General features: G+C 41.3%; 1 protein-coding gene across 1 annotated transcript; it reads left to right on the forward strand.

Moving 5' to 3' along the window:
* The first annotated feature begins 1,700 nt into the window (after positions 1-1,700).
* Positions 1,701-19,301, forward strand: LOC147880835 (synaptonemal complex protein 2-like). Its single transcript, XM_087370672.1, has 22 exons — positions 1,701-1,854; positions 1,938-1,987; positions 2,072-2,279; positions 2,380-2,505; positions 2,684-2,782; positions 2,866-3,020; positions 3,106-3,415; positions 3,494-3,711; positions 3,979-4,203; positions 4,334-4,462; positions 4,713-4,781; positions 4,893-5,003; positions 5,128-5,211; positions 5,304-5,414; positions 5,541-5,648; positions 5,787-5,894; positions 6,064-6,159; positions 6,815-6,895; positions 7,153-7,242; positions 7,366-7,446; positions 17,471-17,476; positions 19,218-19,301. Exons 1-22 carry the CDS (start codon positions 1,701-1,703, stop codon positions 19,299-19,301), a joined length of 2,703 nt encoding a protein of 900 aa, XP_087226798.1.
* The last annotated feature ends 6,804 nt before the right edge of the window (positions 19,302-26,105 follow it).

The raw sequence follows: 26,105 nt of genomic DNA on the forward strand, positions 1-26,105 counted from the left end.
TTGATGATATGGCCCTTGAGGGGTCCCCTTTAGGGGCAAGGGCCATATCGACATGCCATTTTTGTCCAGTGGCATCTTGGATATTGTATAATGCACGTAGATATGGCCCTTGTCCCTAGAGAGGACCCCTCAAGGGCCATATCGTTAATTGCATTTTTTGAAAGTTTAATTGTATTTTTCTATATGTATCTCCATGCAAACACAACGATGGGATCATTGGAGTTATTGTAGCGCTATTTTGGTCATAAACCAAGAAAATTGTAGTCCTTCTTTCTTGGTATTTTAGTCCTTGTTGCAGTAAATATAAATGATGGCAAAAGTACAATTTATCGAGTGAAAATTGAGCAAAAGAGATTATAATGTATATTTACATCCAATAATAGGTTATATAAAAATTATCAACTTATACCAAGCAAAAATTGAACAAAGGATCTTACATTTATAAAAACTCGGCAATTGCTGAGAGCCTTAAACAAAAGATTATAAGTAGCAGCCATAACCATTTAAATACAAATATAAAAGTTAACATAATAGTACATACTTGAAACAAAAGAGATTACATAAATGCCTTAGAGACCAAAACATTACATCCAGTGAGCCAAAAGATTGTTGAGAGCCCAAAAGATTACATCTAGCCATTGCCGAGAGCCTCGTCTGAGCAAGAGGAAATTTGTACAACTCAGTTTTCTGCCAGTCTAGCTTGTTGCATTAAAAAATTTTAGGGAGCCAAAGGAAGATATGATGGAGAGGCCGAAGACCATGCACATTACCAAGACTCAGATTATGGACCCCCCAGCAAGTCGAGAGTACTCTGCTATGAGGCCTTTGTCGACATCTAGGGGGAACCGATATAGCATAACCATAAAGAGGCCCTCTCTGTGAGCATGTAATCTAAGGTGATGACATTCAAATGTGTGGGGAGTCGCCTATGAGAACGAAGGGTCTCCACTAGTGCTAGCATCTCTACTCCAGGTGAGTGCAATGCAATCACCTTAATGCAATCACCTTATATGAGAAGACAGATATGATTGGGAACACAGAGCATCGAGGGGGGGTGGTACTAGGCATGCTGAAGATGAGTGGGTGAGCAAAAGACGAGCACGGGAGCAGATGCAATGACGAGAGTTGGAGGAGGGAGCATGGAGCAAAGTAGAGCAAGGGCGAAAAAGAGCTAGAAAAGGGGTGTGGATCTTATTTATATTATATTAAAATGCCAAATGCCATGGATCTTATTTATATTATAAAGGTCGAGCCACCGCAGTGGCTGGAGCCCGAGGTTCCATCCATATTAATTATAGGCCACCACAGTAAAATCCCAAACGGGCTGGTAATCATAAAGAACATGCCATGTGGTGTCACTCCATTTCGGTAGAGATTTGTTAGCAGTGCGGGGTAGAGCTCTACCTACTACAAAGTTTCTATTGTAGAGGCAAGAGTTATAATCCCCCACTTGGGAGGAGTGCTCTAGGTACGTGTGTGCCCCTTGTTGTGTATAGGTTACTTTGTTGGCCCATAGGTGACTCACTAACTAATGGGTGGATTGAATGCCAAATTTAGGGTCCAAGCGATGAAATGTTTTTCCCTTTCATTTGAGTATTATCTCAAATTCGTCGAGAAGAACATCCACTTTTGTGGTGTTTCTGGTTGAGGTCTCGATTCCTTTCTCCTCTCTCTTGCGCAACCCGACCGACATAGCCACGATGCAATCAACTCTTCCGAAAACTGGTGCAATGACGACGCTCGAACTAACTCAAAGACAATCTGTAAGGCCTCTGATGGGAGCGAAGCCGTCAACTTACCACAAATCAGACTTCAGAGCAAGCGAAAACTTGACAAATTTGAAGCTAACTGCAGGTAAAAGCTTGAATACTGTTCACAGTCCTATAGAACAGCTATCCAGCTGTACAGAGAACACTGATTAAGCAATGTTTGAACAGAAAAGATGATACAGGAGCAGGCGTGCGTTAGAACTGATCTCCAAATAGCGGTAAACATTCTCATTTGCCCGCAGAGTCTCTTTTAGTGTTCCTATTTACGTATGAGATTGGATCACCAGTGGTTGACGCTGCAGCAAACCAGGCTCCAGAAGGCCGAACGGGAAGTTCATCATCTGGAAACTAAGCTGCAGGATACAAATAATGAGAACGCCATACTCAGAGTACAGCAACAGGAGGCCCTCAAGCTCTGGCAAGGTCTGGAGTCTAAGGTCTCATCGACCAAGACATTTTGTGATCAACTGACGGAAACTCTCCAGCAGCTAGCACTTCTAGTGCAAGAAGGTTTCTTGCTATATTACATATTATACATATATATACGGATGATCGAAACTTGTAAGTGAGTGCTTTCGCTTGATTTTAATGACGTTAAACTTCGATGCAGCTGAACAAGCCAAACAAACGCTCGAGGAAAAGCTGGCGGAGAGAGCGAAATTTTACGAAGGGCTGAAAATGCAGATTGATGACCTGTTTTCGAAGAACGAAAGTGCTAAAATAACTGCGGGAAAATGTAAGACACTATAGATTTTATACGAGGAGGAGCACATCTTTAAGATTTCGTAATTGTTTGAAATCTTTGCCTATTATAAAGCTGCTAAGAGTGTAAGGATCACGGCGTTTCTTTGTTTCGTTGCGCTATGACGCGAAGAATGTGCTAATTTATCTCTATAAATACAACCATTTGGCAGGGAAAAATGAATATCTAGCGCTGAAGCAGCAGCAAGAAGAGTTGAGCCATTCCCTTGCACATGAAATCGATAAATCGCAACAGCTTGAACTGGAAAAAGGTTTGATGAAAACCAAGAAACATGTGACCTCTCAATCTGAAGAAAGCATGCACTGACCGTCGTATTCGTGATATTTGCGACAGCGGAGGTAGAATTACAAATGCGGGCTTCGAATGAAGCAGTTCGGGAAGAAAGGGCGACCTTAGAGTTTGTCCAGAGACAGCTAGAACAAGCGCAAACGGATCTAGCGATGAAAGTTGATGAGTTGGCGAGCTTGCATGAAGCGCACATTCATTTGGTGAGCTTCGACAGCCAAACGTATTTGACTTAAGTTTTCCAATAAATTTGCACCTTTTCTGACCTGCACAAGCTTGTTTTCCCAGATGAAGGTCAAGGCTGAGGCCGATCTTCAAGCGGAAGATCTAAGAAACAAGCTTGCGGCCGAAGAGGAGAAGACAGGTGAGATGAAGGGGGAAATAGAACGGCTGACGACAAAAGTATCGGAACTCGACGAGAGTAATGTTGTGGCAGCCAACACTGTACACAAGCTGCGCGGCAAATCGGAAAAATGTAACGAATGGGCTCAAGAAGAACGCCGTGCCAAGGAAGACGCGTGCAATCATTTGAAAGAGCTCAAATTACAATATCAGGAAGTTGTTCGTATGAAAGAAGAATCGGATAGACAGCTTAAAGGTAAGTGATCAGCGCCCTGACCGCTTGTCATACTTGTCCTTGAAGTTTGCCTGGGCTTAGCACGATTTGCCTAATCAGAAACGAAAGAAAAACTGCTGGATCAAAATGAACGCCACGACATAAGTGAGAAGGAGAGCACCGAGAAATTGCGAGGCTTGAAGGAAGAAGCAGCTCTTATTCAGCAGAGATTTCAAGGACTTGCTAATGAAAAGATTGAATTGGAAAATCGGGCTCAAGGCATGCAAGACAGGATCACGTCTTTGTCAAAAACCGTAAACGAACTAGAGAAGAGCAAGGTGTGCAACCTATTCCTTCACTTCTCAATGTTCTGAAACTGTAGGGATTGACTACCTTTCCATTACACTCGTGCCCTCTTCTGTATTATGAACGGAACCCATTTTCAGGTGAATATGTCCTACGAAGAAGAGCAAGAAGACTCTTGTGTGCCTCTCTGAAGCGTCAGCATCGAAATTACTAACAAAGCACCAGATCAGCGTTTGTGCTGAGTAGTACTGAAGCGTAAATCATACTTTTAAAGCAAACACATGCATACGTTCTTGCAGGATGAATTGACTTCTGAAAATTTGCGATTAAAAGCCGAAATGGGCATTGCAAACGAAAACGCAAGGCAACTTGAGACATTGACGAGGAAAATTGCAGAGGATGCACAGTTGCTCGTCTTACGTGAAAATGAGAAATCCCAGTTCCGTCAAATCTGTTTGGAAAAAGATCAATTGATCGAGCGATTGATGGAAGAGCAACGGCGCATAAAAAGTGAACATGCAGAGGTTGGATTCAACTCTAAATAGCACATGGTGTTCTAAATCGGAAATCAAAAGACTGAAGATGTTAGGACCGTCTTAAACCCTCTTAAGGAGAAAAATAGATTGATACTAGGAGTGCTTTAATTCGTCACAGATTCTCGCCGAGATGGCTTCCGCTGAAAGGCATAATCAAGAAGTTCGTAGGCAGGCTGAAGCACAACTGGAAACAAAGCAAATGGAGCTTAACAAGCACATTAAAGATATTTCTGAGCGAAATGATCAGGTATGAGCCTCCTGTACGTCAGTTGGAATATCCTTATCCGTTTTGCAGTGACTCCCATTCGGATAGTCTCATCGGCTGTCTGTAGGCAGGTCAGATCCTGTGCCCGTGAGAAGTCCCTTGTAGCTGATGAATCTCAGTGATTGCCTTTTGCAAATTGTGTGCGCGTGAGAAGCTTTTAGAAGCTTATAAATCCTAGTGACCTTGCCTCACGACTTCTCATAAGCTACATTTGAACTACTTCATTTTGCAGGAAATGATAGATATGTGCAGGAAGTACGAAGCTGAGACAAAAGAAGCTATATTGAAACAAGAACAAAAGGTCACAATTCAGCAATGGTTTATCAATGACTTCACCATTTCTATCTGCTTTCGTGCATTTTAGTATCTTTCTCATTTATTTTGACAATACTTTTTTATTTTGTTTGACCAGGCAAGGTCGATGCTTGAAACAATGAGGAATGAGTACGAATCACAAATCGCTAGACTGGAAGAAGCTACCCTCCAAAATCAGAAGGCCTCCCGGGAAGAGCATCAAGCTCAAGTAATTAAAACGAGAGGGAACCTCCGTCACTATCATGCACATTTATCGTGGCGTAGTTGTGTTTTCTTTTGTTTCGTGCCTTAATTCTGAACGTGTGCAACTGAGAGGGCTTCTGCAATTACAGGAGAGAGAGAAAGATATGACAGTAGCTCAATATAAGGAAGAGCTAAATAAAAAGAATATTGACTTGATTCACCAACTGGAAAAGGTCAGATAGCTCCTCCCTTTTGCCACAAATTCTTTGTGAGGGACTTGAGAATACTTCTTTAGCTTGAAAATTATCTAATTTGTGTCAAGCAGCAAAAGTCTAATTGGGCGAAAGACTTGGACCTCAAAGTTGATGAGTTGCAAAGGAAGCACATGGAAGAGATGAAGAGAGTTCAGGCTGATAAGTTATCACAGTGTTCCCAAGTAATGCCACTGAAATTCATCTTAAGAGTATGATATATCCAAAATTTTGAACCTTTTTTTTGCAAGAATAAAAATATAAAAATCGAACTTATGAGGAGTCCTTGCTTCTTTGGTTGCTCATTCAAGGCTGAAGAAAGAGCATTTAAATTGGAGCAGCAAGTGAAGGATTTAAACCAGCAGCTGAAGGAAGAGAAGCTTACAAGGGAACAAGATCTCAAAGCAACTTCGAAGAAGGTTCTCAAATTTTTGCATTTCATATTTGTCATGGCTTTATAAAACCCTTTCAAAATGATGATGTGTTACTGCCTAGACAGTGGTTACATCAACAGATGTTTAAATTACAGCTTAACACTGAGTTTGGTCTGTGAAAAGTATGAAGAGGCAGTTCACAGTGTTGAAATGGAATGCAAATTGCTTGAAGAAAGCCATCGACAGTCTTCATTGGCGATGCAAGGTTCCTTTCAGAAAGAGATCGATGAGGTACTTGTTGACGTCTTTAGTCATTCAGTTTCATGGAGAGTAGCTTTTCAGGAAGACAAACAAACGCTACGTATGATAATTAAAATATCAAAGCATGTAAATCATACCGGCAATATACTGGCTTGCAGAGGCTCTGGGATTCTGAGATTTCTCCATGTGTTTTTGTCAGATTAAAAAAAAAGCTTCATTTTGGGAGATGAAATGCAGAAGCCTGGATAGCCAGGATACAAAAGCAAAGACTGTCAAAAGTAGAGAACTTGTCCAAGTAGGTGATTTCACGCTTATGATACTCAGATATTTCTAGTATGCTTTCTTGAATGAATGCTAGTTATGGCAAATCGAAAGCAGCTGCTAGGACAACTGTCAGAGTTATTTAAACTTTTTTTGCTTCCATGAGTTGCGATTGATCTTTAAAAGAATGTTACTCCAAACACTCCTTGTAGTACACTTGTATGCAATTTTTACAGAGCATGAAAAAGCAGGGGTTTGATTAGATGCATTTACAAAGTTGTTTTCCATATCTTTACCCACATAAAGTGCTTTTTATCAATTCATTCAGGAACATTGAAAAATGCACAAAATATCCATAAATGGACCTTCCAATACGCACACGTTCAGGAAAATGGAGTCTCATATTTTTAATACAAACCCCAGTTTGATTCTAAGTCTTTCCATGTACTAAGTGGCATATAAGGCTCTGTTGGAAACCGTAGATCACATTGCTAAATTTTTCTTTAAAGGAGGCCATCAGTATTTTATTTCTATTGTTGCTCTTCTTTTTGAGGAGGGCGTGGGGGACTCCCTCTATTGATTAAAAGAAAGCATTGTCAGATGATCAAACACATAAGGGAACATATAACAGAATCACACTGCACAGTCTCATCTCATTGTGACTTCTTTGTGTGAACTTTGGTGACCAGCCAATGCATGGGAAACAAACTCAGGCTGCCACAGAGAGAGGGAAATGTGAGAGTGCCAGCCTACCAACACACAGTAAGACTGTAAGTCAAACGCCCCTATATTTTCAATGCTGCAGGGAGTTTTAATTAGCTAATGGTTGATAGAGATAGGAAATTTATTATAGTAGGAAGCCTGCCGAAGATGAAGAGCTTGCAGTGTCAAACCAGATATTGCTAAGATCACAATTGCATAATTCTCAGGAAAAAAAAGAAAGGAAAAAGATCATAATTCTATCATCCTTGGATGAATTACTTCAAACATCATATATGTAATATCTGAACCTTTTAATTCATTAAAGGTCACACATCACGAGTATGAGGTTGCAACATCGGATGGTAGGAAGACAATTACAAGACGGAAGAGGACGAAGAGTACAGTAATGTTTAAGGTAAAGCTTGATCTACCAAATTGTGTTTTGTTAGTTCAATCCTGTAAATGGTGTTCACTAAGATTGAAACTTGGCCCTTTTTGGTGCTGCATATAGTATCATATTATCTTGTTTGCTAAACAGGGACAATCAGCCGTGTCTCAATTAGATATGAAAAGGATCGGAAGTAGAAAGAGCACCAGACTCTCATCTCAGCACAGGAAGGTATTTTAGGCACAAATTCATCTAATTCCTTGGCAGTATCGTTGGCATTTGCTTGTCAGCATTTGAAGAAGAAGAAAAGTTACTTGTGCATTGTGACTGGGGAAGTTGTAAATATGGCATGTTTATATATCATAATGGTACCAATTTGTATGCTGCATTCGCAATGCCACGATTGTCAACCTAAAACAGGCATATTCGCCACTTTTTAGATCAATTTGTACATCAATTATTAGATCAATTTATCACCTTTTGGATCAATTTGCATGCAGCATAACGCTGCCAGATCTTTACTCCTAGCTCGATGGATGTCTTTCAAGGGAGTGAAGCAGATTCTAGGAGTAACCATTGCAATTACCCTGTACCCAGAGCTATGTGTAGATTTGTTTCGCCCTAAGGTCAGATGATAGCAAACCAAATTACATGAGCCACGAAGGAACCTGATCTTTACTGGTTTTCCCTGCTCAAAGCCAGATGAAAGTCAGGCACTCCTTTCTAGAATTTTGATGTATTGAATGGTTTTTAGTGGGTGTGGAAATGGTTGGTTGCAAAATAGGGGCTAGATTGACATGACCTACCTGAATGCAACGTGCCATGGTGATCTACATGGTACATGGAACATAAACCTAAAGGAGGATATGAGTGTTTGAAGTGGCAGCTCAAACGAAAATAAGCTGTGCATCTCCCACTTTGAGGTAGAATCATGCAGATGGGAAGGGATCAACATAGAAGATACAAAATGTTTAACGGTGATATTGAACACAAAAACATATGGGGTGTGAAAAATACAAACACCTAAAGAAGACGTGTCTATGGCTTGAAGGTTACATTAACGAAGCTTTAAATATATTGTGGAAGTTGAAGACTAGGCTTTCCTTTCTACATGTAATTACAATCTGCAGGTCAAAGCCCCCCCACTGAGAGCCAGTCCCCCCCACCCCCCGCCCCTCCCTTGCACCCTTCCATCTCCCATCTTCTGCTATCTTCAACCCGTGTTGTAGCCTAAAGATAACAGAGAGACACAAGCAAGGCCGCCTATAGGCGGCCAATATGCAGCTAAAGGTGAGGAGGCTGCCAGGTGACCTGGCAAGAGAAGGCAGCTGCTAGGCAGCCTAGTGTCAGCCAAGCAAGGCGGCTACCAAGTGGCCTGGCCATGGCCCAAGGCAGGGCGGCCTAGCAGTGGACAAAAGCAAGGGGTCTGATAGCAGCCAAAAGCAAGGCCACATCTCAGAGGACTAAAGCAGGATGCCTACCAAGAAGCAGGTCAGTGGTCACTTAGGGCCGTTGGTGGACACGAGACCGACATGCATCAATGTGAGTGCGGCTAAGTTCCACCATGTGTGGGGAGCAATGCTAGGATAGTTGCTTGGGAAGCTATCACTGGTTTCCATTCACTGCACATCTAAACATCACAGGTGCTGCTAGGATTTTCAGCATCTTTCATACAGCACCTTTCTATATGACTTGGGGTTCAGTGGCTTGGTTATCTCTTACTGACCCACAGGTGTTTTTCGAGGGACATGATCCAGATCTAGCTTTCATTGTACGGCGACACTCAGTGGAGTCTTGTTCCCTCCAGGATGTTCCCCTCACTCCTTTCAGAGCTACTCATGCCTCAGACATGTCTTGAGAGATTTTGGCTAGCATTGCAGCTTGGCATATTTGGAGAGCCAGGTGTACAAAGGCGATGGAGGGTATCGAGGTTCACCCTTCCAAGACTATGGCTCGTATTTGGACTGACACAATACACACTCTGATGGCCATTTGGGTGAGCATGCAGGGATCCTCCAGAGCAGCCACTGCCAAGAGAGTTACTTTTTTCAAAGTTTGGAGGGGATCTCCTTTCTTCTCTGAGTTTCCTTCAGGGTTGAGATGGCATTTTCAGCCTCTGCCTTGGTTCTTCATTAGCTCACTTTGAGCTATTTTTTCCTCATGCATTGCATGATGTACTCCCGCATTTGAGCTTTGCTCTCGCGGTTTTCATTCATAATTAATGAAGTAATTTTCTTGCAAAAAAAAAAACGTCACAAGTGCTATATGACCAAGCCACATGAACTTGGCGATTAGTTGATTAAGCTGCATCATGCACCCTTGATGAAAGGTTTAGCAAGTGGTTATGTATGAGATGGTCGCTAATAGACCTAGTTCACCATCAAAGCTCTCATTGTAAATGAGTGCTTGGTGAAGCTCCACCACAAAAGCTTGCTCAAAATACTCTCCAACACTGGTGCCACCTACCACTTGGATTACATATCAATCACTACTTGACATCTCAAATATTGCAAAGCTTTGCCCTTGGAGATCCATCTAAAGTGTAAGGCCTATCACCATGAAAGGAAACTCTTCGCCTTCTTGAGAAAGTTGACTAAGTTATGTAAGTAGATCCGATCACCCAAGGCTAGAAATTGTTAGTCAATGAGGGAGCGGACCCTCTTCAAACATGTGACCATCACGAGTGTATTGTTGTATGTGAACTACGCTTGGAGTCGTCCTGCTCCTAATGGATTGGCAAGCACATTTTGCCAAACTGCATCCCAATGACCACAAGTAGTACGATAGGGTGTTTTCTATAAAGAGTGATAGGGATGAAGGCAAGCCCTTGGCCAACCAAGTGGGAAGAGAAAAGCAATCACCTTTGTGTCCCCCAAGAGGAGTTGGCCTATATCACTGGAGTACAATGCTGAGACCGAAAGCCTAATCCATAGCCTTCTACAATGCAAAATGTTGTCTAGGATGTTGTGTTTCTAAACAACTATCTGTGTTCGGTGTCCTTATCTTTAGGGCACTCATACACTAGGTATGCTAGGTGACTCCTCCTAGAGGGTCCAACGCTTGGACCTAATCCCGCCATTAATGCTAGCTCATGCCATGAACTTGGATGGAATACTTATCTCCCTCTTAAATTCAAGCAACCTAGTTCATCTGGGCCCTAACATTTACTTGTTGCCATATACAAAATAATGATCATGCTTATATACACCTTTGAGGGATAGTAAAAGATCAATTTGGATCTTGATGAAACTCATAAAAAACTTGTGACTTTTTTTCCAGAGAAAGAATAGTGATGCTTGAGAAAAAAACCAACCATACAAATTAGCAATCCGTGTGGTGCTGATTGCGGAAGAAGTAAAAAGAAAGCGTTGGTTGTCAACTAGCTAGTTTTCAGAGGGGCCTATATATAGGTAACCAACCCCCGCCCCTCCTAGTCAACTAGACCCCTGTAGTAGTGGGCCGACCCTTGCAATTGGACCCCTGCAGTAGTGGGCCGGCCTCCCCTAGTCGGCTGATCTATGAGCTGACCCCTACTATAGGTGGGCTGACCCCTGCAGTAGATAAGCCGACCCCCTCTCTTGCCCATAGGGGTTGCCATGCAACCCTATAAAGGGACTTCCCCCCCCTACCATGCACTAGCCAATTGGGCCACCTCAGCCTGCTGCCCTATAAGGGGCTGCCATGCAGCCTATATGGGGTTGTGCCCCTACCTCTCTACCTGACTGAGTTGCTCCAAGGGGCTGACCCCCTCCAGCCCCCTCATGGATAGCCACAAAGCCATCTAGAAGGTGTGAGCCCCTCCCACTAGGGCGACCAATAAGGCAAGGTGTCTGACCAGCAGGTCGGCTCACCTCAGCCTACAAAAGGCGTCCACAGGGGCAGGTTTGCCGCTCCATGGGTAGCCACATAGGCCCCCAACACTACCTAGCAAAATGCACCAAAGGAGGGGCTTGTGGCAGCCAATAGGCCAAGATGGACCCTCAGGTGGGCCTCCACAATGGATAGGTTTGCCCTCAGCCCCACCTTGCTCTACGCTCATGGGGGGTGGGCACACCCACAACAAAGGCCCTCACTGAGCCTACCCTAACCTCTCATGGACAATTTATTTGCATTCATTTTGGGGGACATCCCAAGGCAGAGTACCCTTAGACACCTACACAAAATAAAAAATGTAGATCTCTCGGAATGAGAGATGTTTCCTGTGTAGCTGCCTGCAAACAAGTGTGCACATCTGTCCTGTCAATTATGTGTCGATGAAGATCATGGCGAGAATGTCCCTAAAGATATGTCGATGTCGGTCATGGGAGTAGGTACCAAGGTCAATCAGCCCATGACTCTCAAAACTGGAGATGTTGAATTACCAAGGTCGGGTTGGAAACTTCAAATTTGGGCAATAATGCCCAAGAGGGACAAAATTCACAAATGAATGTACAATATAGTGATGAAATGACAAATTTTTTATGAAATCCCCAAATGTCTACATGTAGGAGACTTCAATACAGCTCAAGGGATGCAAAAAGAAGAGAAGCTCTAAATTTTGAAAATTAGGGTTTACCAAAAAATTAGGGTTCAACATATTTTGGGGATTTCTTGTATCAGAGTGTTCCTACAGCACTCAAGAACCCTTGAGCATGATATCACCAAAAAAATTTGAAAATCAGAGCAGAAATTGCAGATGGCGTATTTTAGGGTTTTGGGGACTATGTAGGGCAGGAAATCAATCTACGGGCAAGGGTGGCTGTTTCTGGATGCATATAAGGAACAATGGCGGTCGAATCTGGGCAGGTCACGGAGATCAGAGCTCTTCGTGATCTACGCACTCATGAAGCTCTTTGTGATCTTGCGGTTGACTAACGGTTTGACGCTGCAACTGCTCATTGTGCGAGCTGGATGTGGAGCTTCAGGCAGTCTAAACTGATCACGAGCAATGGATTGGAGGCGACGGGCAGCAGTGAGCAGCTCATTGACTACGTTTGCTGCATCGTTCCGACACTTCCACTCCTTGCTATTCCATAGCAAATTGTTGCTTCGCTAGTTGTGCCACGCTACTATGATGCCGACCTGAACACCTGCGCCACTAGCACCACAGATTCTTCCTCAAGGAACACGATCTCCAACATGATCTTCTCGGCTCCTCAGAGATGTGCATGACAGAAAGAGAAAATGCCTTCTCTAGTTAACATATTCATCCTTCCACTAGTTATCAAGGACGAATAGAATGCAGCATACTGAGTATTACGAATAAACTGATAACACCAAACTTTCCTGTCAAATCACGGGCATAGGCACAACATCGTTCCACCCAGCCAACCTCTCGTAAAGCCTACTTCTCTTAATTAGAATCCCCTACCATGCACCCTTTTTACCCCTTTCTTGGGATAACATTAATTTCATTTGCCCCTTGGCAATTTACACATTTAGGTGCACGTAGGTCCTCAACCTTCGATTCATCTAGTCTGTGCCATGTCACCCTCACCGAAGACCTTGACACTAATTCCTTTGACCATTTACATAAAGCCCACATAAACATTGATATGAAAATGCCCACTGACCCTTCCGAGGTCATGCTACCTCAGCTTGAGCGTAACACTGAGAAGATAGTTGGGACAGCAATGTTAAAGCCTACTTCTCTTAATTAGAATCCCCTACCATGCACCCTTTTTACCCCTCTCTTGGGATAACATTAATTTCATTTGTCCCTTGTTAATTTACACATTTAGGTGCACCTAGGTCCTCAACCTTCGATTCATCTAGTCTGTGCCATGTCACCCTCACCGAAGACCTTGACACTAATTCCTTTGACCATTTACATGAAGCCCACATAAACATTGATATGAAAATGCGCATTGACCCTCCGGAGGTCATGCTACCTCAGCTTGAGCGTAACACTGAGAAGATAATTGGGACAGCAATGTTATGGCCATGTCCTCGGAAGATATCTGCTTCCCTGGTTAGAGGATGTCTTGCTGAAATTCCTGCAACTTGTTGATGTGCTCCCGCATCGATGAAGACTTCTTGGGACCCAACAATCTCATCGAAACTTCCAAAGAGACCCTCTTCATGGGAGAGGTTTGATTGTACAAGGATGCCAAACGCTCTCATACACTTTTGGCCACCGTCATATGCTTTACATGATTAATCATTGAGGAGTACAGTTTAGAAATATGAATGAGCTCACCCTTGCATTAACACGGTCCCAGAGCTGAGACAGGATCTTGGCCTCCTATTGCAAGATCCCAAGGTTGGACGCAAGGGGATCAGGCCTGTCAACTCCCACCAAGATGAAGTCTGTCAAATCTTATGACTATAGCATAGACTCCATCATGACCTTCCAAAGACCATGATTGAGGGAGGTCATCCAATTGACGATCGATTGGGAAGGTGGGGAAAACTGGAATTTTTGCCTTGCTCTTTGCCATCTCAGCCAAGGGATAACCACATGACCTTTGTTGCAAGGATGACCAAATGATTGCCTATGGACATGCATATGGTGGAGAGCCAAAGCATTATTGAAAGAAGACAAGACTTCAACGTAATAGTGATATATCAAGTCATTAAGTGATTCAGAGGTGGAATGGATGCAAAAGACAAAAGGAAAACCAATGAGAGTGGAGGAAAGACATTCCACCAGCGCAAGTCATTGCTAGTGGATGTGACCAGCCAAGATGAAGGAAAACGTGGAGCTAGAGGGAACTGCCATTGGGCAAAGGAAAGGATAGAGGCTTGAGCTAAGAGCTCGTTCTGTAGTGTTATACGAAGGGTTATGTACTAAGAGTTGATGGTGAATGGGTTTGAGAATTCTTGTGCTTACTGGCTTATGACTCTTGGAGAACTAGTCCTTTGTATGTGCATGTAGCATTAATAAGAAGTGAGTGCGTTCTCCTCTCTGTGTATGATTGTGTCTCTAATTGCACTTATCAAACATTTTGGCATCCTCATGCACAATTGCTCCATGGGACCTCTTGTACATGTGTACCAAAGTGCATGTTGTGTATTCATACTACAATATCCCTCATACACTCTACCACGACACTTCCTATATCCTTGCATTCTCGTATGTTGGACCACAACTCTTTCTGTTCCTTTGAATCATGAAGTAAAAAGCATATCTCCTCACATCGATGGCCCTAGGCCTCTAGTATTATTTCCAAAAGAGAACGAGCCCCCATCTTTAAAATTTTTGACGATCACAATGATACTCTTGTGGTGCTAGGAGCATAAACTAGAGTGACATCTTAGAGTCTTAAAGGTTGAATGGAGAGAGATATTATGCCAAACAGATATGAAGATGATATTGATAGAGCACGTGTAAGAACTAGAAGGTACTTGATAAGGCTTCCTTCAGAACAAACGAGGTTGGTACATAAAATGGAACCATGAAGTCCTCTAGGAGAGCACAAAGTGAACCAATCTAGAGATTGACTGGAGCCACCAATTTCGTTGAGGCCCTTGTGGGCTTGGATCAACAAGAGCAATGGTGGCTAGACTAGAGTTATGACTTAGAGGAAGAGCTACAAAGTAGAGGACAAGTCAAGGAGGAAGGCAAGGAGGATGAGTCTTCATTTGATTCTCAGAATGGTCAAGAGTACATCTCCTCCTCTTTTGCAGCCATGTCTTGCCACTTCATCAAGGGTAGCAACGACTCTAGTTTCTAACTCAATAGTCCCAACCAATATTGCTTCTACTTCAATCTCAGCTTCTTATCACCCCATCCTCTAGACCCACCATATCTCTCAGTTCTTACTTTGTGACACCTCTTGCTTTGATTGTGCCTTTTGTATCATCTATGCCTTTTCCTACTTCCCTTCCACCTTTTGTATCATTTTCATCATTGTATATGTGTGTGTGCGCATGCACATGCGCACGTACACGCACACTTTTTTTTTGGTAAAAGAGATATTTCATTTAGAAAAATGCACTTTCATAGCTGTCCAAATCTGGACAGCTACTACTCAAAACCAGAAAGAGTAATAAAAGACTTCCAACTTGGCTAGAAGAAGATCTCCATAGGAAAGAGCATCCTGAAGACATCAAAACAAAGAAGCTTGAAAATGGGGAAAGACATTCACAAAAGAGTGCTCATACATCTGAATGGTATGAGCACAATACAACAACCAGAGAGCGCAATAGCACTCGCACGCACGTGTGCACACATTTTTTTTGGGGAAAAAAGGAAGATGTACACTTAAAGCTGCTCCAAAAAAGAGCAAGTCTACTAAAAACTAAAAACAATGAAAGAATGCTTCTAATTGGGCCGGAGGAATATTACCCTAGGCATACGCATCCTAAAGAGATCGATGCAGGGAGGATCAAGAAAAACAATGAAATCCACAGAGGAACCCCCCCCCCCCCCCCCCCCACCACCACCACACACACACACACACATGTATCCCATGTCTTTCTCATCTCCTTATTTGTCATATGTGGATCCTATCCCATCTTTTTTTTTTCCATGTACCTTTGTACCCTCTGTTTACTTGATCTACATTTGCATCAGTTAGTGACTTCTACACTAGTGTGGTCTTACCTAGTAGTCCTTACCTTGACTATACCCTTCTCACCATCTCTCCCCAGGGAATCAACATCCATCTCTAGGGTATCGAGGATCCTTGAATTGTCATGCTAGCTTAGGGATCAAGAGGAGGGGGTGGAGGCATTGTGTGTCAACCATGGTGGCTCTCAACTTCATAGACGAGAGACGCTTTCTTGAGTTTCTGAACAAAGTCTTGGTAAAGAAAAAGGTTCAAGGGACATCTACATGAGGATGTGGAGATACATGTAAGGAAGTTCCTCATGGCCTGCAAGCCTAAGGGGGTGGAAAATGAGCATGCCTTCTTACACATCTTTGCCTCTTCTTTAGAAGATGCTATGGATGTATGGTACTATTAGTTCTCTTCATATCGTTTCCAGACAAGGTCAGTGAGTTGACGGATGACTTCTAAGGACTTTTAAATTGGAGAAGTTTGAGAAAATGCTAGTCCAAGCGTTATCTTTGAGTTGTTCCACCTAGATGAAGGTAATAGAAGTTAAGATGTCTATCCTACCTAATGACATAGTGATGAAGAAGTCTCCTGAAGGGCTCTACTGTCTTCTATTAGAATGAAGTTGATAAAAAATCTTCTTTGGACGTGCCACCTTGCAAGAAGCCATGAAAATGGAGAGATCTTAGCTTGGACTTCACACTCTATCTTACTCATAGAGATGGAACTTCTTGAATGGCAGCGACTCAATTGGGATTTGGACAAGATTAAAGAAGGATTTAAGGGAAGGACATGGGATGAGGAAACATTGTCCTTTGAGACTTCATTTTTGCTAGTCTCTAATCCATTGAGGATAGAGGTTTTGGACATGTCCATTCCATTAGGAATGCCCCTCAAAATGCAAGGTCTCAAACTATGCTTTATTTTGCACATATTGCAAGATACATGGACATGACACTTTTGAGTGTAGGTATCTCAAGCATTTGAGGAAACTCCTACTAGAGATTCTAACAAGAGAACCTCTTGTGATGGCTATTCAAAGAGAGACAATGAGCACTACCTTGTCTCCATTTAGAACCTCTTGTGATGGTTTCCCAAAAAGAGAAAATGAGCACCACCTTATCTCCATTTACAACCTCTACACCTACACCTATGAACTCATTGGAGCCTTAATTGGCTCCTCTTGCTTTTCCATTGGGAAGGATCTCTAATTTTAACTATATTTCTTTTGAACTTCATAGATAAATCAATATGTCCTTGACCAGTGCTTTAGAAACAACCATTCTTCAAAGGCAGTATTGCATCTTCAATGCCTCAAGCTACCTAGTGATGAATCAAGTAATGGGGGTAGTTTTTTGAATTACTAGGCTTTTTGAAAAAAAAAGGAACCAAGTATTTATGGAGGTGTTCTTATAAAGTACTTGCAATGGGACCTTGGGGTGTCAGAGTGGATGATGCAAGGGGCCATGAGAACATCCTCCCTTATTTTGCTACATGGTTAGCAATGCCAAGAGGCTCCAATTCAGTCTTAAGGGTTGGAAGGCCACCACATCTTCTCATTGGGGGAATTTTCAGATTTCTCTAGTCTTGCAGAATATTTTTGGAGAAAACCTTGTAAGTCCCTCGGAAATAGAAAAATCATTGTTTTCTTTTAGATTTCTATTCATGGAGGGATTGCACTAAACTTGTGGAGGTCAAGTTCTGATCAGCCCCTACTTGCCCTCGTTGCTTTCTGCTAAGAGTCCTTTCAGTATTGTTTAGGAGGTTGTAGATAGGCAAAGGTAATCTAGAAGGGGATTGCTAGGCTTTGGAGTACTTTTGTTCCCTCCCCCTTCTTCATGACGTATGGCTTGGTAGCGTAGCTCTCTTTTGAGGCCTCATATCTTTTATGATATCCATAGCTCCTCTTGGTCTCTTTCAGCTCGATGACATTTAGTCGAGTCATGCTTTTTGGATGGTGTTCCCCTTTCTCCTTACAAGCATGCACATGCCTTGGTGGATAATTCTTGGGAGATCTTAGTGAGCATTTCATCATGGCATATATGGAGATCCAAATACACAAAGGCACTTGATGGATCCCAAGTCGACCCGTCTCACACTTTGGCCAATATTTGGACAGATACCATACGCACTCTGATGGTCATTTTGTTGAGCATGCAGGGGTCTTTCCGGGTGTCCTTTGGAGGGCTATCTTCCTGCGGGAGTTGAGTGTCTCCCCTTTTTTCTCAAAGTCCACTGTGGGTTTGAGGTGGTATTTTCAGCCTCAACCTTGGTGCTTTACTGGCTCTTTTTTATGAGTAGGTTGTTGACCCACTTAGGGTATTCTATTTTCCATGCTATGCATGATGTACTTTTGCCATGAGCATTGATCTCTGGGATTTTTTCATAACTAATAGAAGTCTTTTCATTGAAAAGAAAACGGAACCAAAAATCTAGGTGCCATTGAAGGCCTTTTATGTGTTGGACGTAAGCACAACCAAAATTGAAGTTGTTTGCATCTTGTGTATACATTTGGGAGGGGAAACTTTTGCCCAAATTATATCTTGCATATCAGGGGTAGCGGTACACTTTTTCAATCATTGCAACTTATCATATTGCCTCATGTTGTCCATTCTTTATTCACAACGTTTTATTTCTTAAGTTATCAAATAGCAAGTTGCATACTTATCACCCTTTTCTTATAGTTTATCAATTATTGTGATTTGTGATATTGCATGATGTTATCGATTAATTATATAGGGAATTTCATTTTTTAAGGTATTGAATGGGATGTAAAGTGGACCAATACAACTATTTATCTAATGTATAGAACACCTCATTTTTAAAGTTATTGAATGGGATGTATCACGAACCAATACAACTATTTTATGTAATGTATGCTTTACATAAAAGGATTACTACTATAATTAAGATCTTAAGAAAGATAAGAATAAAGATAAATTTGGATGGTAGAGTATGAACGTCTTGAGTAAATTCCTGATATTTTACTATGGTGAAGAAAAGAAAGTTCCTTAAATATTCAATTGAGTATGGCAAGTCCTATCTTTCACTAGAATTGCATTTGACATTGAGTATATCTGCTTCATGCAAAATGTGTTCATGCAAATACATCAAAGTTTTAATATGAAAGTTCATATTTTTGTTTTTACGTAGCTTGTCTATTCAAATTTTTACTCCAACAATTTTTGTGAGTAGTACTTCCTCTTTTTTACAACTTGGTAACCCTTGATTTTCCGGAGAAGGAAACATCTTCGAAAAAGCACTGTTCTTCGAATTTTTAAAACTGACAATTTTATGTCTAAAACTCTATTCCTATGTGAGACTTTTAGATTTCAATCATTGTACCACTAATAATAAAATGGGTATTTGAAAAAGAATGAAAACACTTTTAAGAGTTCCATTTCAAGATGAGTATTCTATTTGAATAATGTGTTGATTTATTTGTATGTCTTACTTTAAAGTGATTTTACAATTGTTCTGACAAGAAATTGTTGTTTTTTGTTTTTAATCGGGCAAATCAAGCCATCTCAAGGATGCATCATGGGGGATCTATTTGGAGGAAAATCATTGGATCCTTATTCTGATGATCCTTATGCATTCAATTGATAGAACAGGTGAGTGCTTTGAATTTAAGTGCACTTGAGAGTATGCAATTCATAAATAAACGACAACAAGGGATTTGCAGAGATTCACAATTCTAAGAATATCAACATGAGCATTACAATCAAAAACTAGATATAAGTTAAATCTATTAAAACATGTAAGAGCGTTGCACAAGCATGTTCCTGTGTGTGACCTTGCTCGCTTCGTGGAAAATATAGGGAGTGCAACACTGCTTGAACCAAAGAAATAAAAGTCATTGTTAAATTTAAGGACGGTTGAACAATCCATGTGAATATCTACCTGAAGTAATGGAACAAACCTGCTAGGAAAAAGGTAGTTGATGCAGCCCTTGAATAAAGTCTATAGCTACCTACACATATTTTGTGCAAGGGTGGAAGGAGCTCCAATTCCATGCAAAATTTGGCATAGGCAGTGAGATCAGCATGATTGCTATTAATAGAAGGTGGCACTACTAGTCTGATAAGAGGTGTTGGATGTTTTTGGCTCTTAGGGTCTGAGTGTTTTAAGAGATTACAAAGATATGGTGTTGTATTCATAAAGTCAACCCTATGGTTGACCAGTAGTACTTGGGTACTATATATACCAAGTACTTGTATTGTTTCATTGGAAAATTTCTATCGTAGCCTTCTTGTGTGTGCACTCTTGCTCACTTGTATTCACAACTTGTATCCACTTTGTTTCTACATTGGGTATCAGAGCGCTTCCATCTCTAGAGCCCATTCCCGCGCTTGCTTCCAGACACCCGCAAGCTTGGTGCTCCAGTGTGCGTTCTTGGTTCTCACATTCAGCTCTCCAGCTTTTGTTTGAAGTAGCTCTAGCATTCAGCTCCTCTAGTTCAGTCTATTTTGACTTTTTTGTTCGTACAGTTGTATGCACGTTCTTACGGATCTGTTCATACAGTTGCGGGACAGTGCTGAGAGTCCCTACACCTTGTCGGAAGGTGATTTTGAGTAGTTTTTGGCTATTTTTTAGCGTTTTTGCTCACATTTGGACTCTTTTCAGCTCCATCTTCTCCCAGCAGCTCCAGGCGTCTCCATACTTCTCCAGGCTCTTCCCTACATGTGTATTGTGTTCAGAAGTACTCCTGACAGCTTCATTCAGCTCCAAACAACTCACTTCATCTCTTTGTCATCTCCAACTTGCCCACACAATCAGTGGACTATTTCGCAGGTGGTTCCGGCCAAGGTGCGCTTTCAGTAAGTGTTTTGAGCTGTCTATTTCGCTTCAGGATTGTTTTTGCAGTCCAAACTCTTGCACTCTCAGGTGCATTTGCAGTTACTTTACAGATGTGGATGCCTTTGAGCTCCGTTGGATGCATTTGAGCACTCGTGGGTGCGCTATTTCAGATTTGGGTTGTGCATTTTCAGTTTGGGATTGCACTTCAGATTGTAGCAGAGTGCAGTGATTGGTTTTATGCCATTTTTACAGTGATTGCACTGTGCAGCCAGTGGCATTTCAGAGCAGCCAGTCATACTTTGCATTTGCAGCAAGCATTAGTTTGGGATTTGCAGGCACATTTGCAGCCAGTTGCACTTTTGGGACTTGCAGTTCTTTTTAGTTCTTTCCATTTCCATTTCAATTTCAAGCAATCTTTGCTTTCCTCTTCTGCTTCCTACCTTACCTCATGTCCCTACTCCTCTTTGCTCCAACATATACTTCTCAAGCAGACGTAGGTTGGCATTTATATATACCAACTTGTTGAGTGGCCCTGTGATGAACTAGGCACAAAGTATAAAGAAGTCAATTCTCAAGACTTAGGAGTCAATTTTCAAAATGTTAAAATTTATATTTAATAAATTACTTGTTTCTTCTTTCTTTTATGTATGATTCATATCCTCTCTGTAGTTGGACCTGAGGTGCAATCTACTGAGAGGGCTACGCAGATTTTGATAGTGATATTGTCATTCAATATAGTATATTTCCAAGGGTCATAACTCGTTGCAATCTTCAACCTATATATTGCAAACTATATGCTATGTACTGTCTTCAGTCCTAAATAGCAACAATTGGTATCAGAGTAACCAGGTCGGTAAGGGCCCATGTGCTATTTGGTTGCATAGTTTTGTGGAATTGCCATGGAAAACTGGTTGAAGTCCTTGTCCAAAACAGATCTGCCTGATACCTCGGTCGTGAAATTCCATGGGAGAAATTTTTCTTCTTGGTAACTCTTCGTACGTCTTCTTTTCAAGAAAAAGGCTTGTGGTGAGTCATGTTTGGCTTAGAAAAGAAGCCTGCCAACAACCAAGACTTAAAGAAGATGTAGACCTGGGATTTGAAGAATGAAAGAGCATTGGGGCTACTTGGAAGGGCTCTGGGATGGAATATTTCCACCACGTTGATATATCTAAGACCGCAACTCAGAAATGGAGTATACTGGAGGAATTTTTCGGTTCAAGAGTGAAAAACTCGAAGATTATCTCAAGCAAGAACTCTTTGATCTCTAGATGGAGGATGTTGACCATCTAGCAACACATCTGAATCAGATGCAAGCTATAGTTAAACAGCTTCAAGCTTTGGGAGTACGCGTGGAGCACGACGATGCAAAGGCTATTCTGTTAACCAATCTCTCTTCAAGATATAATGAATTGGTTGTCATCTCGAGAGTTAACTCAGATGCTTTAACTTTTGTGATGTTGTTGCAATGCTTCTCGGCGAAAAAAGGAGAGTAGAGATGAATGCAGCAGCTACCGGTGAGCAGGCATTTGTTGTCAAAGGAAAGAGGAAGATAAAAGACAGTGGGAAGAAGAATTCAATAATATGTGACTAGTGTGGTCGAGATGACCATGAGAAGAAGAAGTACTAAGAAAAAGGCTATGATGTTAGAAGCAAAGAAGACAATAGTTTGAAAGCATGCTTGGTTGATGGAAACATGAGAATCTGTATGCCTATTTAGTCCTGTGCATTTTGAGTGACAGTTTGAAGTCAATAGTTTTGGTTTGTTTGATGATTTTAGTAGTAGATCCTTAGTTTATGGGGGGCTGTTAGGATTAATTAGATCTAATAAACTGTGTGGGAAGGGGTTTGTATTGCTAAGGTGTGAGGTAGTGGCCACGTGGCAGACCCCCATGCAGGTTCGGACATGGTTACTTGTGCGTGGCTTCCTACAGCTTTGCCTTGTGGGCCCCTAACGGTTCAAGATGAGATTCTTCTCCATGAGGGTCGTCTTCAAGATTTTAGGAAGGTTGTTTTGACCTTTGGCAGTGCACTAGAGCTATGTGACTTCTTTATTTGCTCCTTAGACTATCTAGGTGCTGGCAGGTTTTTGTTGAGGCAGTTCTCTCCTTATGTAAGGTTGGGTGTGTGTCGCCTTCACATGTGTATGAGTAGAGCAACTGCATGTGTCACAGCGATTACTTCTTTGTGATTGTGTGTGGAGCTGCTACATGCTGCGTATGTTGCAGCCAGTGTGATTTTTGTTCTACACCTTTGTGTCGGGTTCTTTCATTTCATGAAGACAAATCAGACTTGTGTGGCTGCGTCTATTTTGGTAATGATATTGTCATTCAATATAGTGTATTTCCAAAGGGTCATAACTCATTGCAGTCTTCAACCTATATATTGCAAACTATACTTTATGTGCTGTAAAGGGAAGAATAGCATCTGATGTAAATGAATCTGCAAGGTTAAACATCAAGCTGATGGGAGTGCAGACAAATATAAAGCGAGCTTGGTAGCAAAAGGATATGTTCACTAGGAGGGAATTGACTATAAGGACACATTTGTACAAATCACAAGGACAACAACCTACCTTATTCTCTCTCTTGCATGCAATATGGGGTTACACTTGGATCAAATGGATGTGAAGTCTGCATTTCTCAATGGAGATATCAAAGAGATATATATAGGCAACCAAAAGGATTTGTGCAGAAAGGATATGAGCGCTTATTGTGCAGATTGAAGATAGCACTTTATGGTCTCAAGCAAGCCCCACAAGCAAGATTGAAACATATTTCAAGTAGCAAGGGTTCACAAGAAGGGAACTTGATCATGGAGTGTATGTGAAGAGATGCAATTCTCTCACTGTACTATATGTGGATGATCTCATCATATGGGCAGCAACAACACGTTGATCAAGGAAAATCTTTGCAAACAAGTTGAAATTCTTGGTTTGGGATTCTTGTATTACGTGCTGGGTTTTGAGATAAGCAAACAAAGAATCTCATCATAGTGGGCAGCAACAACACGTTGATCAAGGAAAATCTTTGCAAACAAGTTGAAATGCATGGTTTGGTATTCTTGTATTACGTGCTGGGTTTTGAGATAAGCAAACAAAAAATTCAAAATTCTGAGCCAAACAAGATGCATTGACTCTATGTTGGAGCAATTCAGAATGTTAGATGGCATACCTTTGAGTACAACTATTGATAATATGCAAAATTTGGAAAGTGCTCCATTTGAATATCCCCTACATTATACCAACAAGGAGTTGGTAAGCTCATCTATTCGATGATCGACATGGCCTAATATTTTCTATGTAGTAGGCCTCGTGAGCTAGTTGATGGTAAAGCGGCGTGTCCACTTCTTGAATGGAGTGAAGCCGATTTTCAGATACCTTATTGGGACAGATAACCATAGGCTGGCATGTATGAAAGAGAGCCCATATGCAGATCCACAACTTGTGTGGTTTTGTGATACAGATTAGAGAGATGGCCCAAACCAGAAGTCTACTTTAGGATATACATTCATGCTTAATTCTTAGTGTCTATCTTGGTCTAGGAAAAAGCAGGCCACCATCTCATTGTCTATAGTAGAGGCTGAGTAAATTTTTCTTAACTGATATACATGTGAAGTAGTTTGGCTCCAAAGGCTCTTAGAGGACTTTGTACAATCCAAGGTAGTGCTATCGGTTTGCTACCATTTCAAATGACATCAGGAGGAAGAAGAACTGTCCAACAAGTTCATGGTTTCTTTTAGGACAAGGCAAAAGATTTCTTTACAAAAGCCTTGTCTCCTAAGAAGTTTGAAAATGTTGAAAACTATCTATCTCTATTTTATATAGAGACTATCCAATGATGGAGAGCGTTGAAGTATAAGTCATTGGCATGGTCATCATCTATGTACATAGGTCAGACCAATATGTATATGTTGTATACATGGGATAGATAGTTATGGATAATGAGAACTCTAGAAGGGACCTAAGGTCCATTGTGAATAGTCCTCTTGACTTAGGGAATCCCACGTTAGGATTCATTATAAATTGTATCATGTGCTTTTTATTAGTAAGGAAGAGTGTACTTTTGTATGGCCAACAAGTTGGTGCCTCTTCATTGTGTTTATGAAAATGTAAGCTGCGTATTTGTGTCAACATGTTCACAGAGCATGTTTCAATAAAGGGTGTAGGGTTGACAAAAAGATATGAGCAGAAATCTAGTCTTCTTTACCGGTTGAAGGAGATAACTATTGATCAATCCTATCTAAGAGTTTTAAGAGTTGAAAGAGTAGCTCAAGAGTAGAAGAAGAGGTTATGGAAGTAGAATTGGTTAAAGTAGATTTGAGATTGAAGAGATTGAGAAGTGAGGGTAGGGGAGGGGGTATTACAAGGTTCAAGAGTGGGGATTATAAATGCACAAAAATACAAGAGTGGAGTGAACACACTACACAAACAATGTAGAGTGTTTTGTATTATGGGCTATTTACATACGAGTATTCTCTCTAGCCTCAAAGAAATCTTGGAATCCAAGATCTTATGCGAAATGGATCCTCCAATAGACAAAAGTCAATTTGGAGTTTCGATGAGATTGTCTTGCAAAGGTTTGGCAATTTAGTAAACCCTTGTCCATTCTCTTGCTTAATCTAGACTTCTCACTCTAGAGCATAAAATTTGAAAATATGAAAAGTATCATGATGCAGTAAGGTGGAGTTTACTTTACTCAACGCACATGCAGCTCTGATGATAGGAGTTCTCATTTTGCATGTCAAAAGACTCCCCCACCCAAATTTGGTCACCTGTCCTTGGGTAATGAAGGCATTTGGAATTGAAGTGTTTTACATCTATCCTTTTTATCATGGCCTTGTAGGATTTTTGTCAGGTGTTAGCATGGAACTGGTACATACTATATGATTGAGAAGGGTTTTTATTGGTTGATACTTTGACGAGAAATGTTTTTAGAATTTTCCTCTTTTAGTAATTGTATTTGTGATTGATTTCTATTGAATTCTATTGTCAAATGTCCAAAGCAATCGTTACTTGATTCATTTCTCATTTTCTATATATGGCACTACTTTCGATTGTCTTCTTCGTATATTGTCTTCTTCGTATGTTCCGCTACAATTGTATGTATTTGCTTGAATGCATTGCATCCTTTACATGATCACTTGAGTCAATCAAGTGAGAGCTAAAATGTTTGTATCCTTAAAAGGCCATGATGAGTTTATGCTTGAAGGATCTCTACCTATCTAAGGGCAAGCTTGATATCACATTCATTGTAGAATTCTACCAGTGTGTCCTAATACTGTATCCAATATTTTTCTTGGTCAAAGGCCCAAAGGTTGGACTTTGAACACGTTGGATGCTCCAAGGAGCAACTCTATTATTTTGTGGCACGATTGGTTAATTGATGGGAAGAAATTTAAATGTCCCATTGAATTGGATAGAGGTAAGCTCTAACATATTATTTTTTATGTTCTTGTCTAGCTCCTATTCATCGGTTTTTTGTGCTCTTCCATGTCCAAAACCAGTGTCAATTCATTGATAGGGGAGCTGAATGTCATGGGAATAAGATGCTTTTTGCTCTATTGAGATTGGTGAGGATGATCACTCTGGTTGCAAGGTATCCTGCACAATTG

Source organism: Dipteris shenzhenensis, chromosome 32 (genome assembly GCF_047967505.1).
Source record: "Dipteris shenzhenensis isolate YYH24624 ecotype China chromosome 32, Dip_SZ_1.0, whole genome shotgun sequence".
NCBI classification, from domain to species: domain Eukaryota; kingdom Viridiplantae; phylum Streptophyta; class Polypodiopsida; order Gleicheniales; family Dipteridaceae; genus Dipteris; species Dipteris shenzhenensis.